Source organism: Panicum virgatum, chromosome 3N, assembly GCF_016808335.1.
Source record: "Panicum virgatum strain AP13 chromosome 3N, P.virgatum_v5, whole genome shotgun sequence".
In the NCBI taxonomy this organism is placed as follows: domain Eukaryota; kingdom Viridiplantae; phylum Streptophyta; class Magnoliopsida; order Poales; family Poaceae; genus Panicum; species Panicum virgatum.
The window spans coordinates 15,020,522-15,033,118 of record NC_053147.1 but is presented as its reverse complement, the minus strand read 5'-3'; the positions used below and the strand labels follow the sequence as shown (position 1 = coordinate 15,033,118).

Sequence of the window (12,597 nt, the reverse complement as noted above, 5' to 3'; positions counted from 1 at the left end):
AAACTGCCATACAAGATAAAGATCTTTATGTGGCTGGTTGAAAATGATGCTATTCTCACAAAAGATAACCTACTTCACAGACACTGGGTTGGGGATCCAACATGCTCATTCTGCCATGATACAGAATCCATTGAGCACCTGTTCTTTCATTGTCCAATTGCAAAAATCATTTGGGGGATAATTGGTCTTTGCTTTGGTGCAAATGATATTCCTCGGAGCATTCAGCAATATAATAACTGGGTAGCCAAATGGCTCCCTAGGGGTGAAACCGTTTACACAAGCGGGTTTACACAAAGCGGATGTGCGGTGGTTTGTTGGGCAATCTGGAAATGCAGAAACAAAGCCTGCTTTGACAAAAAATATCTTAAAAGCCCAATGGAAATTATGATACATGTTTGCTCTTTCTTAACATATTGGGCAGGTCTCTACAATGAGATGATGCAGGAAAAGATTCTGGATGAGGTGCAAGGCCTCCTGGCGTGCGCTCACAGGATCTTGGCGAGGCAAAATGTGGCTTCATCTGCGGCAAGACTTCTTCCTGCTCCTCAAGAAGGCGACTCGACTTCGGACGGGGGCGACTGCTGATTGTGAAGCGATGAAGTGCTTTCTGTGCGATCCTTTGGTCGCTTACTGCTTTTGTGCTAAAACTCTCGGTCTGTAATAATTACTGAGGCTACGACCTGGGATGCCTGGGTCAAACCTGTTGTGTCAAGCCGGACTGATGCAGCCCTGCTCCGACACTCCCTCCTCTTTTCCTCCCCCTCTCCTCGCTTGAACTTCTTGTCCCTGATACTCTGTAAGTTCGGTATTTCCATTGATGAAATGGAAATGGGGGATGCCTCGGATCGAGAAAAAAAAATAATCTCCATAGTTTCAGACTACCTGAATAGACACTCATTAGTAGCAAAACTATGCTCAGTCCAAAAAAAAGTAGCAAAACTATTTATCTGGCTACCTGCTAGGTTTCCTTTTTCAGAAATTGTTTGTGTACAATTTGCAACCTTTAAATGAAAAGCTATACGCTTTAACTAAAACTGGTATATCTATGAACAAAACCTGAAGACTTTTATTGTCCTACGCAACACTGAAATTTACACTTCCCTTTTGTACACGTAAGCTAATCAACTAAAAATGGCTTTCCGAACCAGATGTGTATTGACTCCTGTGGTCAAATTACGCCTCAGTTATCTGCGGAGCTGATGGCTGTGCAGCCATCTTGCTTCTTAGCTCTTCAAAAGCTTTCATGCTTTCTGCATCAAAGCCTCCGGCAAACTGCATAAGCTCGAGGAATAAGTTACTAATTCGAAATCACCTGTGAAGTGACTGATTTCAAATGTAGATTTGAGGTCCTTACCTGATGAACTCGGAAAGCGAACCTCACACCCTGGAGAAGCAAAAACTCTCTATTGGGCTCTTTCTCGGTGCCTTGCAAAGCATCAAGTTCTGAAGCAACCCTCTTCATGAACTTGTTTGCGAGCTGGACAGATGCCAATTTTATCTACTCCAACATATAAAATAGATTTGAGTTAGTTTTGATGCATACTCTGACTTAAAACATACTCACCTTTGTGAGGAAATCAGACATGTATCTTTTTAAATTAAGGATGACAAAATAGGTTTCTTATCAGGTGAACATAAATGGGGTATATGCTAGAGATGCACACCTTGCCAACTACTCCAGAATCAGACAGCCAGTCAACTGGGATCCCATACTCCTTGTAACGTGAGATGGCCATGTCTCTAGTGCGGAGTAGTGCATAGACACTCTGCTCCACCCTGGCATAAGTATGATACCAGTTAGTTCGTGAACTCACCACTTTAGGTAAAATCATTTTTTCATCAATACGTCTTAGACTCAGCAAAAACATTTCCTGTTTCACTCAGAAGAACTACGGTAGGGATATGTCAGATGCGACACTTACTTCTCAAGCAAGGAATACATCTTCTTGAGAGCTTCTTCACATGGAAGATGTGGATCGTCGGTAAAGGATGAGACTTTGTTTTGTAACTTTATCAGGTCTTGGTACTCAAAAGCTGCTTCTCTTATTGCATCAGTTTTGCTCTCTGGCCAATCGAAATGTTTTAGCACTGCTCGCTCATCAACCTAAAAAGTCGTTGATCCTCTTGAATTATATCATTGTGTCCTAAGTACAATACCCGGGACTCCTATTACTTTGTATGCGATGTATGAAGGATATGGTCAGGCTACTTACCAAGAAGGATAACTCCTCATCCAACCAATTAACAAATTCAACAACAACATCAATATTTACAAAGCTTGCTGCTCGGACTTCGCTTGCTAGAGACTCAACAAATTCTCCTTGTGTCTCTACATCAGCTTTGACCTGCAGCATTCCATATTTTTCTTATAAAAAAATAATCATTTTCCAGATTAAATTTAGGCTATTGATTAGATTCCACATTAATAATGGAATGCATAAATTTGGCAGGATTTTATGAAAGGTGTTGCCAGCAGAAAATACTTACAGCCAAGAGGAATGTTGATCTGTTCTCAATCTCTCCAATCATATTACTCCTGGCATCAGAAACATTGGATGACACTGATCCTAGAGATGTCTCCTTCTTTGCTTCACGCTTCATGAGACTTTGATAGAACTCCACGATCTCCGGTGCACGGTGTACCTTGTCACCCCCAGCAAGGCTCCTGGGTAGAGCACCTGGAGGCGGTGGCGGTGGCGGGGGGCCACCTTTCCCAGGAGGTGGCGGTGGAGGAGGAGGTGCACCTGGTGGACGTGGTGTTTGTACTCCACTTGAAGTATTGGTAGCCCCTGAAGCAGCGGTTGATCGAGTGGGAGGTGGCCTGGGGACTCTTGTTGCTCTCTTCTCAATGTTGGTGAGCTTCAACTGGCTCACCACCAGGGTGTTGTTTTGATTGTCACTAGATTGCTCACTGGATGCAGCATTAGCTGCAGGGGCTCTCTCCTTAATCTGAGCAAGTTTTGGTGGGAGTGCACCTTCTGGAGAAGAAACAAGAGCTGAACTATGACCACCGCCAAACCTTTGTGCTCTTGCTTGCCCAGCCTTCTCTTTTACCGCCTTCTCTCGTTCAGTAGCAAGTTTGTGCCTATCTTTGTAAGCAGGATACTTCTCATCCGCAAAACCTTCGACTGTCTTTGACATCAATTGGAATGAGGATGCAACATTTTCCTCGTCCAAGATGTCATTGGGATCTCTCTGTCCAAACGTTGTTATGGCTGTACCATCTCCTGCATTTTTTAGCATGAGAGCTTCCAGGGGACCCTTTGGTTTCCTCATTGGAGAGCCATTGATTGGGGAGGCTAAAGTACTGCTGTCATCCTTCCTGCTTCCCCATTTTTTGAGCTTTTGCATCAGATTAGACTTTTTGCTTAGGAAGCTGTATCTGCTGGAAGAACTGTCAATTGAAACATTGTCAAAGTCTTCACTTCCAGGTGTAGAAGGCATTGAAGAAGCACTCTCAAGGTCTGTATCACCCTGGCCTCGTTCAGATCCTGCATACTCCAACATAAGCTGTTTGGCCCTTTCCTGTGACTTGGGGCTCAGGGTCCTGTTAAGATCACGGGCAGAGGCTTTCCCTGACGGCGTCTGATAGTTGCGGAGCTCGAATCTCAGACAAGCATTAACCCAACGCAGGTACACCAACTCCTCTACTTCACTGAATCTGTTCATTTGTAGGCCTTCCACTTGCTTTGTGAGGTCCTCATTTGTATGCCTCAGCTTGTTTATCTCTTCTCTCGCGTGGGCGACAACATCGCTCTGCATGATAGGGTATGCCATTAGCACACATCTCAAGAGTATATCAAGACTAAATGATACTTTGCAGGAAACTAGTAGGTTCATTCTTCGTTTGTAAATAAATTCCGATTTGGTTGTTAAATTGAAGGCTATCTCTTGACACATGCTGTAGTATTTTAGCTAACTGAATTTCTGTTGAACTAGCCAGGGAATATGTTGATAATTAGGCTGTGTAATATCTTGAATAATGACTGTCATGACTCATATGTAAGAGGAAAGTCACAATAATATCATGTGAATTCAAAGCTTCATTGATTGTAGAGTAACAGTAGTAAGATACCTCTGTTATTTTCCCTTCTGCTGCATCCAACTTCACTATGAGATCCCTCTTCTCGTACAGAAGCTCCTTGTTCTTCCTCCTGAGCTCAACAACCTCCAATTCCAATTCCTTGAGCTTCTTCAGCTTTCGCTGGACCTCGGCTTCTTTTTTGGCCGCCTCTTCCTCCTTGGCCTTCAATCCGATAACCTGCTGTTTCAACAGCATCAGCTGACCTTTTGTCTGGCCAGCCTCCAGCTGTATCTGCCGCTGCAGCTCCTTAATCTTGCTCCTAGCCTTTTCGAGCTCTTCCTTGGCTACCTCTCCACGAGCAACCTCATCCTGCAGCTTCTTCCGCTCCGCCTGCATAGAATTGATGGTGTTGTTGAGAATGTTGATCTCCACCGCCTTGGTCTTGAGCTGCTTCTGCAGCTCAGCGACATCGGTCTCCATCTCCTTCATGCCGTAGTACTCCAGCAGCTCGCCTTCGAGCTTCACCTCCCTCTCCTCCATCTCCCGCACTAGGATGCGCAGCCTGTCTATCTCAGCGGCCTCATTAGCCATGTGTGCGTCGTACCCTGACCGTCCATTTACATCGAACCGATCCCTTGGTATAGGGATGTCAATGTCTCCTGACAGGAGGCTCTCAATCTCGGAAAGCATATCATCATCGTCATCGTCTAGCGATCGGTCTGAGTTGATCATGCCGCTGATTGTTTTAACCTCTTCCTTCTCTTCTTCTTTCTCACCCTGCAACTCCTCCTCCTCTTCTTTCTCACCCTGCAACAGCAGTTGGGAAGATCAGTATGACATAGGCCACCCATACACAGTGTTACATGGACACGGGTGCGGGTGTCGGTATCTGACTCGGGTGCGGGTGTCCGATTCGTTAGAATTTTTTGGGACATGGCAAATAACACTTGGAATCCGACACGGGTGTCGGAATCCGACACGGGTGCGGGGTATCCGACTCGGCAAAAAAATTAAAACACGGATGTCCGGATAACACAACCCATACAACATATATTTTTTTTAGGAAATTGCAACTGGAATAAGATAGATATACATACATGTTCAGAATTGCGTGTCTTGTCCTTCCTTTCCCTTGCTTGGCCATTGTCTGAAAGCACGGATGCTTGAGTGACTAACTGAACTGAACAAAAGGGACTATTGAACTATTGAATGTTACCTCTATGATGCCTGCCCCGACTGTTAGCTCTGTTAAGAGTTAAAGCTGCGACGGAGGCTACAACAACGAAGCCCAATCTCACAAGCATGACTCCGATAACTCATCACTCTGCCGGCCTCAACCGGCAGGAGGGCCGAGACAGGGAGCCTCTACTCATCAAAAAGACGCTGAAGCAGAGCTAAAGCAAGTATGAATGGCCTAACCGGCTAAACTCTCTTCATATCTTTAGCCTGAAAATGGATTGGAGAAGGAGAAACTGGGCGCCGAACATACACCACCAGAACATGTGGCTGGCCTTATTCATCCCATATTGGCTCTGCAATTGCCTATCTGTGTTTATCCCCTTGCAAAAACGAAGTCAATGTATCACACAAGTCGCTTTCATCTCTCTGTGTCCAGCAGTGTGGTACTACCTGGTAGCTGACAAAATTTCCATATGCTGATGGTGCAGGGAGGGAAGACTGCATCCTTGTGTCTTTTGGTTTGGCCCAGCCGTGGCTTGGAAGCTTGTAGTCCATTTGAGAATGGGTGGTTGCTAGTACGCTTGGGTGTCACAGTTAAAATGAGGGGAGCTATCAGGCTCACAGGATGGAGCATGTCACTACCCTATCCTGGAAACTGGATGCTAGTCTAGATTTATTGTATCCAAAGGAATAGTGGATTCTTACTGTTAGATATATGTGCTGCCATGCTGGAAATTTACACTATTTTTTTCTGGATATTCTTGGAAGTACCAGCCTTCTACTATTTACCTCTGTTATTAGTTGCCTTTTTTTACTGTATCATTTTTGTTTGATAAACTGAGCTTTTTCACTGGCAAGAGCTTTACCATTACCCGTTCAGATCATTGTGTATGTTTTCACATCTGGAATCTACATGTAGTGCAGAGTGTTTGTGAACAAAGTAGTTGACAACTTGATCATGGCATAGGCAAACATCGTGGCTCAACTGCAGCAACATCGATACATGCAATAGATATTTTGATTCTGTGAAAATCTCATTGCTCTTCTTTTTGTTGAGAAATAAAACCCTACTCCATCATTAGTAAAATGTGTAATGTTTTGGATATCTGACATAGTAGTCTTCAACATGCAACTTTGACCACTATTTCCTATACTCCCATAGTACAAAAGTAGTTTAAAAAAAAGAAGAGAATGAAGAAAGATAGATGACCGTCAGATGAGAAATGGACGGATTCGATTGACTGCAGTTTCTATAATTTTCATTAGCATTTGTAAATCTTCTTTGAGTATTTAATAAAGTTCTTTCTTTACCTAGAAAAATACTACCTCTGTCCTAGGATATAGCTATTTTTATATTTTTTCAAATCAAATTTTTTAAACTTTGACTGTAGATGGTAGCCAAAATATAAAGGTTGGCAACATAAGAGTGATATTAGTTTATTTGTAATGAAACAAACTATCGTAACATGTAATACCTTTTATTTAAAAATAATTATTTTTGAAAATATTATTGATCAAAGTTAAGAATGTTTGATTTTGAAAAGTCAAAAGGTTATATGTTTTTAAGACGGAGGTATAGTACTGCAGAAACAAGACATATACTCGAGGGGAAAGCAGAAACAGTTTCCCGTGCCACGCCGACGTGTTCGGTGTTCCCCAATCTGCAGATCGAAACGCCGTTCCCTAGCCTACGTCCGTGCTCGTGCCCCCCCCCCCCCCCCCACTTGAGTTCCCCCGTTCCCCGCCCATCCCCACCCGGCCATCCCAAAGTCCCAACAGGCGCGAACCGCCACGTCCCCGCACGCCTCGACACGGCACCAACCCGCGCGCCTCGGCCTCGGCCTCGCTGCGCTGCTCCCCCTCCGTTCCTCTCCCGCGGCGGCCGGGCGTCCCCAGGTGCCGGGAGCACGCCCACCGCCCGCGCCGCGCGCGCGCCCGATGCCCAGGGCGCGCGGTTTATGGGCGGCCGCGCCCGCTCCCTCCTCCGCTGGCTCCGACACCGCTCGCGCCGCGTCTCCTCCTTCCACCTGACCTCCACCACCAACAACGACCACACCGCCACCAGCAAAGACCTCCACGCCCATTCGCTCCCGCACCAGTACAACGCCGAGGAGGAGGAGGAGGAGCAGGAGCAGGAGGAGGAAGGGTGGCAGGAGGTCGCCGAGGGCCCGGAGTCCGCGCCCGAGGGGTGCATTGTCTTCGAGGAGCGGGGCGCAGGTCCGCGCGCGCCGGTGCGCACGAAGCCGCCACCCATGGATCCGAGCAAGAAGGTGGGTCAACTCAACAGCGTCCCCGTGATCGCGCTCGTGGATCTTTGCGGCCTGTCTGTTCTGCTCAGGGGCGGAGACGGGGGGGGGGGGGGGGGGGGGGGGGCGGGCAGGGGCCATGCGCCCCCAATGTTAGTGTAACTACACAGAAAACTTCCTAATCTCTTTGCTAATGTTACTCATTAACAAGGTGTGACCCCTCTAATTGTTGGTATTAGTAAATTGCCCCCTATGTTTCAATTTTGGCTCCGCCCCTGGTTCTGCTCTCCTTCCTTTGCTTCTTTTTTGTTTCCATCTGCTCTGATCGTGATGTTTGGATCCGTCCGCGGACGGCGGCTGCTCACTTTACCCTCGTGGCGAGGTCACGAGATTCCTGATGGCGGTTACCGTTTCATAGTGGGGTGCGGAAGTTTAACTCTGCGCGTCCTGGAATTCCATTGAATGATCTTGTGCCTACTTGCAAGTGCTTTTGGATCTGCATAGTTGGGGTTCAGACTTCAGAGATGGCCGTGCTCAATGAGGCATCCGAACGATGCTTCGGTAACCAATCCGCGTTTGGGAAAATCCTTGTGCTTTAGGGAAACATCGTACAATCTGCCGTACTGACTTTTGGAAGATTCAGGGGGTGTTTAGTGGTGAAAAAGTTTGGGTTTGAGTACTGTAGCACATTTTGGTAATTAATGTCTAATTATGAATTAATTAGGCTTAAAAGATTCGTCTCGTTCTAATCAGTTAAACTGTGTAATTAGTTATTTGTTTAAAGTGTATTTAATGCTTCATGCATGTGTCCGAAGATTCGATGTGATGGGTACTGTAGAATTTTTTTTTGGTAACTAAACACCCCCTCAGGGGACTACTACTGGTGTACTGCCTTTTTCATGTCCCTGTCATTTGAAACTGAATCAATGCCGGCAGTAGAACAGGGTACAGGCCGATTGCAGTAGAAGTTTTCTTTGGGAGTGCAGTGTTCCTTGACTTTTGATAAGGCACTGGTGGTTGCTAACTTACTATTGTTTGGGGAACAATCATATTCAGTGTTTACTAAGTACTAACCAAGTTGCAGTCACCCTCTAATACAAAACTAAATCTGAAGGATAAAAAAATCTCCTCCGGTAGGTTCGTGTTTTTGAAGCTTCAATCCTTGCTTACGAGAGTCCGTACGGCGAAATGCGTTTTCTTTTTCCATAATTATCCTATAGGTCCGCTGCACCATAGCACAATATTTACACTACCTAGCATTTGGTGACAGTTCACTTGCTCTCTTTCAGGAGTCTGAATTCTTTACAGAATATGGCGAGGCGAGCCGGTATCAGGTCAGCGAAGTCATTGGCAAAGGTAGCTACGGTGTTGTGGCTGCCGCTGTCGACACCCAGACTGGTGAGCGTGTAGCTATCAAGAAGATCGTTGATGTCTTTGATCATGTCTCCGATGCAACTCGCATCCTTAGGGAGATCAAGCTGCTCCGGTTGCTGCGTCACCCAGACTTAGTTGAGATCAAGCACATTATGCTTCCTCCTTCGAGGAGAGAATTCAGGGACATATATGTAATCTTTGAGTTGATGGAGTCGGATCTCCATCAGGTAATAAAAGCAAATGATGATCTGACAGCAGAGCATCACCAGTTCTTCTTGTACCAGCTGCTCCGTGGAATGAAGTACATTCATGCAGGTTGTTAGACTCCACGTATATGGAACTTGTTAATAGTTTGTTGGATCTTGTTATATATGGTTTCTATGCTCATTATGTAAGTCTTGATTTTGCAGCAAGCGTTTTCCATCGGGATCTTAAGCCCAAGAATATTCTAGCCAATGCTGACTGCAAGCTGAAGATTTGTGATTTTGGCCTTGCCCGTGTGTCGTTCTGTGACACCCCATCAGCCATATTCTGGACGGTAAACATTTTGATACTGTTGATCATAATTTTATTTACTGAACAGCGAAAACTTGTTTCCTATGATTTTGCATCCTTTCCTGTAGGACTACGTGGCAACTAGATGGTATCGAGCTCCGGAATTATGTGGCTCCTTTTTCTCAAAGGTGAGGGAATTTTCACCTGAGCTTCGTTTTGCAATGAGCATGTCTTTTGTCTTCCGAAATCGTTATAATCTGAAATTTTGCATAGAGCGATACTGGTTCCAAATTATCATCTGTTGCTTAGGTTAATCTTAAGTATCAGGTGATATCTTGAGTTCTTGACTTAACCAATTATAGTTATATTGATTAACTTCCCTGTGTACAACAGCATTTCTCCTTTTATTTTTAGAGTATCTAAGGCTCTTGCAAGATGTATTGTTCAGATGTTTATACTCTTTTCCTTTTGTCTTTCTTTTGAAAACATTAAATTTTGATATGCACGTTTTTGTTCCCAGCAATTTCCAAAGAACATATACCCCCTCCTCCACCCACTAATTCAATGTTGCAGAAATGCCTGGTATTAATTGAACAGTGTACGTAGTGGGGGAATCAAATCTGCTTGTTTTACTAGTGTTATATAATTGCAAGGTTCTGAATTTGGCATTGATTTTTGCAGTACACTCCTGCTATTGATATTTGGAGCGTAGGATGTATATTTGCAGAATTGCTCACGGGGAAGCCACTCTTTCCAGGGAAGAATGTGGTGCATCAGTTGGATCTTATGACTGATCTACTTGGTACACCTTCAGCAGAGTCCATCTCTAAGGTATGCTCACTCATCATCTGCGAGTCCTTGCATCTGATTTCCTTCAGTTTTATTAAGCAGTTTTCTTATTCCTGGCATTGCTCTTTCACATTTTCAGCACAAAAACTTTCAAGTGTTTATTCTATACAACCTTGTACTTTTTTTGGATTATTTCACTATGGCCCTTTATATTGTGTTCATACACATAGCTTGAGAGTCCAAAATCTTTTAACAAGTGCTTGAATGTTTAGTTTCCAGAAAGTACAGACTTCTGCACCAATGGACAACAACGTGCAATAGCAATAATCTCTTGCTCTTCTTTTTATAGATTTTATGTAGAAACGAAATGTAAATTGTTGAATGCAAAACCGTGTGTTCATTATTCTGCACTAAACTATTCAACTATTGCAGATAAGGAATGAGAAAGCTCGACGATACTTAAGCAATATGAGGAAAAAGCCTCGGGTACCATTTACTAAAAAGTTTCCAGGGGTAGATCCTATGGCCCTCCATTTGCTTGAACGTCTTCTTGCTTTTGATCCCAAGGAACGACCAAGTGCTGCTGAGGTAGGAGTAGTTGAGACCAACATTTTCACCATAATGATATATTTCACTTTTGAAACGTCGAATATGTTGCTTCAAATTCTGATAAATGCAAATGTTATTCAAGGCCCTGACAGATCCATACTTTAATGGACTAGCAAATTCTGAACGTGAACCAATAGCACAGCCTATCTCAAAACTTGAGTTTGAGTTTGAGAAGAGGAAACTGGGAAAAGATGATGTCCGAGAATTAATTTATCGAGAGGTGTGATTGCTCAATTATGTTCTTAACATATGGTAGAGCTGCTATCTGTCTTGTTACTTTACTAACACTCGCCACATCTCTCTAGATTTTGGAGTACCATCCTCAGATGTTGCAAGAATATATACGTGGAGGTGACCAGAACCAGATGACCTTCATGTTCCCAAGGTGGGTTTACTGCTTTTGTTTAACAAACACACTTGCGCTGTAAAACTCTGCGGATTATGCTAGTTACCGAATTATATGCATGATTGGTTGAGGGTTTATTGGAAATATAATTTTGATATCTTGTATGACAGTGGGGTGGATCGCTTTAGACGACAATTTGCTCATTTGGAAGAAGGTACTGCAAAGGGTGAAAAACCCAGTCCACAGCTGCGGCAGAATGTTTCATTACCAAGGTTATCATCAAAGCTTTAATTTTATTTTATCTTGTTAAGAATTTTATGTTAGTTGCTCCTAGAGAACCTTCTATTTGGACAATGCCAGTGATGTTGCAATAGATTAGGCATGTGTAGTTTGCATTGGTTCATTAGTTTTGAGTAAACAAAAAGAGAGACCTTAAGCACAATTACACTGAGTTGCCTGTTATCGTATAGTTAAAATCTACTTGGAACTAATAATCCTCGTATCTTGTATCAGGGAAAGAGTAATTGGCAATAAACATGGAGATGGCAATGCGGGTGATAAGCCAGCACAAGCTTCAGTGACGGATGGGATAAACCAACCGGGCTTGAGTGCGAGAAGCTTGCTGAAAAGTGAAAGCATCAGTGCTTCCAAGTGTATAGGTGAAAAATCAAAGCATGTCAATGATGTAAGTAATCCACATCAGTGCATAATTTCTTCATCATTAAATACATGCACCTGCGTTTTCTTTTGGGCAAAAACTGCTAGTATATTCACTTCCTTATTCGATGTAAATATCTCATTCTTGATATCAAGTATGAACTGATGGTACCATGGATCTTCTACACTTTTCCAGGAGGACTCTATCATGGAGACTGACGAAACAGTTGATGAAGTCTCGAAGAAGATTGCTCAACTGAAAACCTGATTCTCTCAAGGTCACTGGAGTAGCATGATAACTACCTCAAAGCTGAGAATGAGCCTACGACAAGAGTCTATAGCCAATAAGACCACAAGCTCTCATGCCAGTAACTTTGTTGTGATGTAAATTTCCTCCCGTTTTTTGACTGCACGCAAACTTATGTCTGACTGAATAGCTCCGCGTGTTTTCCTCTGTGGAGCCATCACAATCCTGTAAATTTTTCAGTTAAAAGTAAATATTTACGCAAATGAGTATTCGATCTTGTTTCCAGCAAGTCCTCGCTCACGCTCCACACGTCACAGTTGGCAGTTGGTGCCGTGCCTCATTCAGTGCCTGATCTAAGCTCTGCTCAGATCTGCATGCAGATGCTCACCCGATTGATAGTAGAGGTTACACAAGAGACTTCTTCAACAGGTTCAGGGTTTCAGAAAACGGCTGGTTTCTGGACTCCCTGATCAAGACCAAGCTTTACCTTGGTCAGAACAAGATCTTGCTGAAGCTAACTAAATTACACCGAGATAATCCTGTCCTAATCTGATCGATTCTCCTTGTACTATATGTTCTAGAAGGAGAAACATTGGCTGTTTCTTTGTAAAATTCAGAGTCGGTCAAGGTT

The 12,597-nt window shown here is 43.9% G+C and overlaps 2 protein-coding genes across 5 annotated transcripts; one reads left to right on the top strand and one right to left on the bottom strand.

Annotated features, from left to right (window-relative positions):
• Positions 1 to 362: 362 nt before the first annotated feature.
• LOC120664548 (protein CHUP1, chloroplastic-like) lies at positions 363 to 5,569 on the bottom strand. 3 transcript variants are annotated; one of them, XM_039943814.1, is made up of 9 exons: positions 5,241 to 5,544; positions 5,122 to 5,171; positions 4,076 to 4,831; positions 2,488 to 3,756; positions 2,214 to 2,345; positions 1,923 to 2,104; positions 1,665 to 1,776; positions 1,355 to 1,498; positions 363 to 882 (listed from the first exon to the last, which is right to left on the bottom strand). In XM_039943814.1, exons 1-9 carry the CDS (start codon positions 5,326 to 5,328, stop codon positions 874 to 876), a joined length of 2,742 nt encoding a protein of 913 aa, XP_039799748.1. In that variant the 5' UTR covers positions 5,329 to 5,544; the 3' UTR covers positions 363 to 873. The 3 variants fall into 3 exon arrangements, with proteins under 3 accessions (XP_039799748.1, XP_039799746.1, XP_039799747.1); XM_039943812.1 differs by lacking the exon at positions 363 to 882 and adding an exon at positions 898 to 1,272 and having other exon boundaries at positions 5,241 to 5,569; XM_039943813.1 differs by lacking the exon at positions 363 to 882 and adding an exon at positions 898 to 1,272 and having other exon boundaries at positions 4,076 to 4,801.
• Positions 5,570 to 6,989: 1,420 nt separating this feature from the next.
• Positions 6,990 to 12,235, top strand: LOC120664549 (mitogen-activated protein kinase 17-like). Of its 2 annotated transcripts, none has more exons than XM_039943816.1 (11): positions 6,990 to 7,473; positions 8,739 to 9,138; positions 9,234 to 9,361; positions 9,447 to 9,506; positions 10,000 to 10,149; positions 10,540 to 10,695; positions 10,799 to 10,936; positions 11,022 to 11,101; positions 11,233 to 11,334; positions 11,576 to 11,747; positions 11,919 to 12,235. In XM_039943816.1, exons 1-11 carry the CDS (start codon positions 7,162 to 7,164, stop codon positions 11,985 to 11,987), a joined length of 1,767 nt encoding a protein of 588 aa, XP_039799750.1. In that variant the 5' UTR covers positions 6,990 to 7,161; the 3' UTR covers positions 11,988 to 12,235. The 2 variants fall into 2 exon arrangements, with proteins under 2 accessions (XP_039799750.1, XP_039799749.1); XM_039943815.1 differs by having other exon boundaries at positions 6,991 to 7,473; positions 11,916 to 12,235.
• The last annotated feature ends 362 nt before the right edge of the window (positions 12,236 to 12,597 follow it).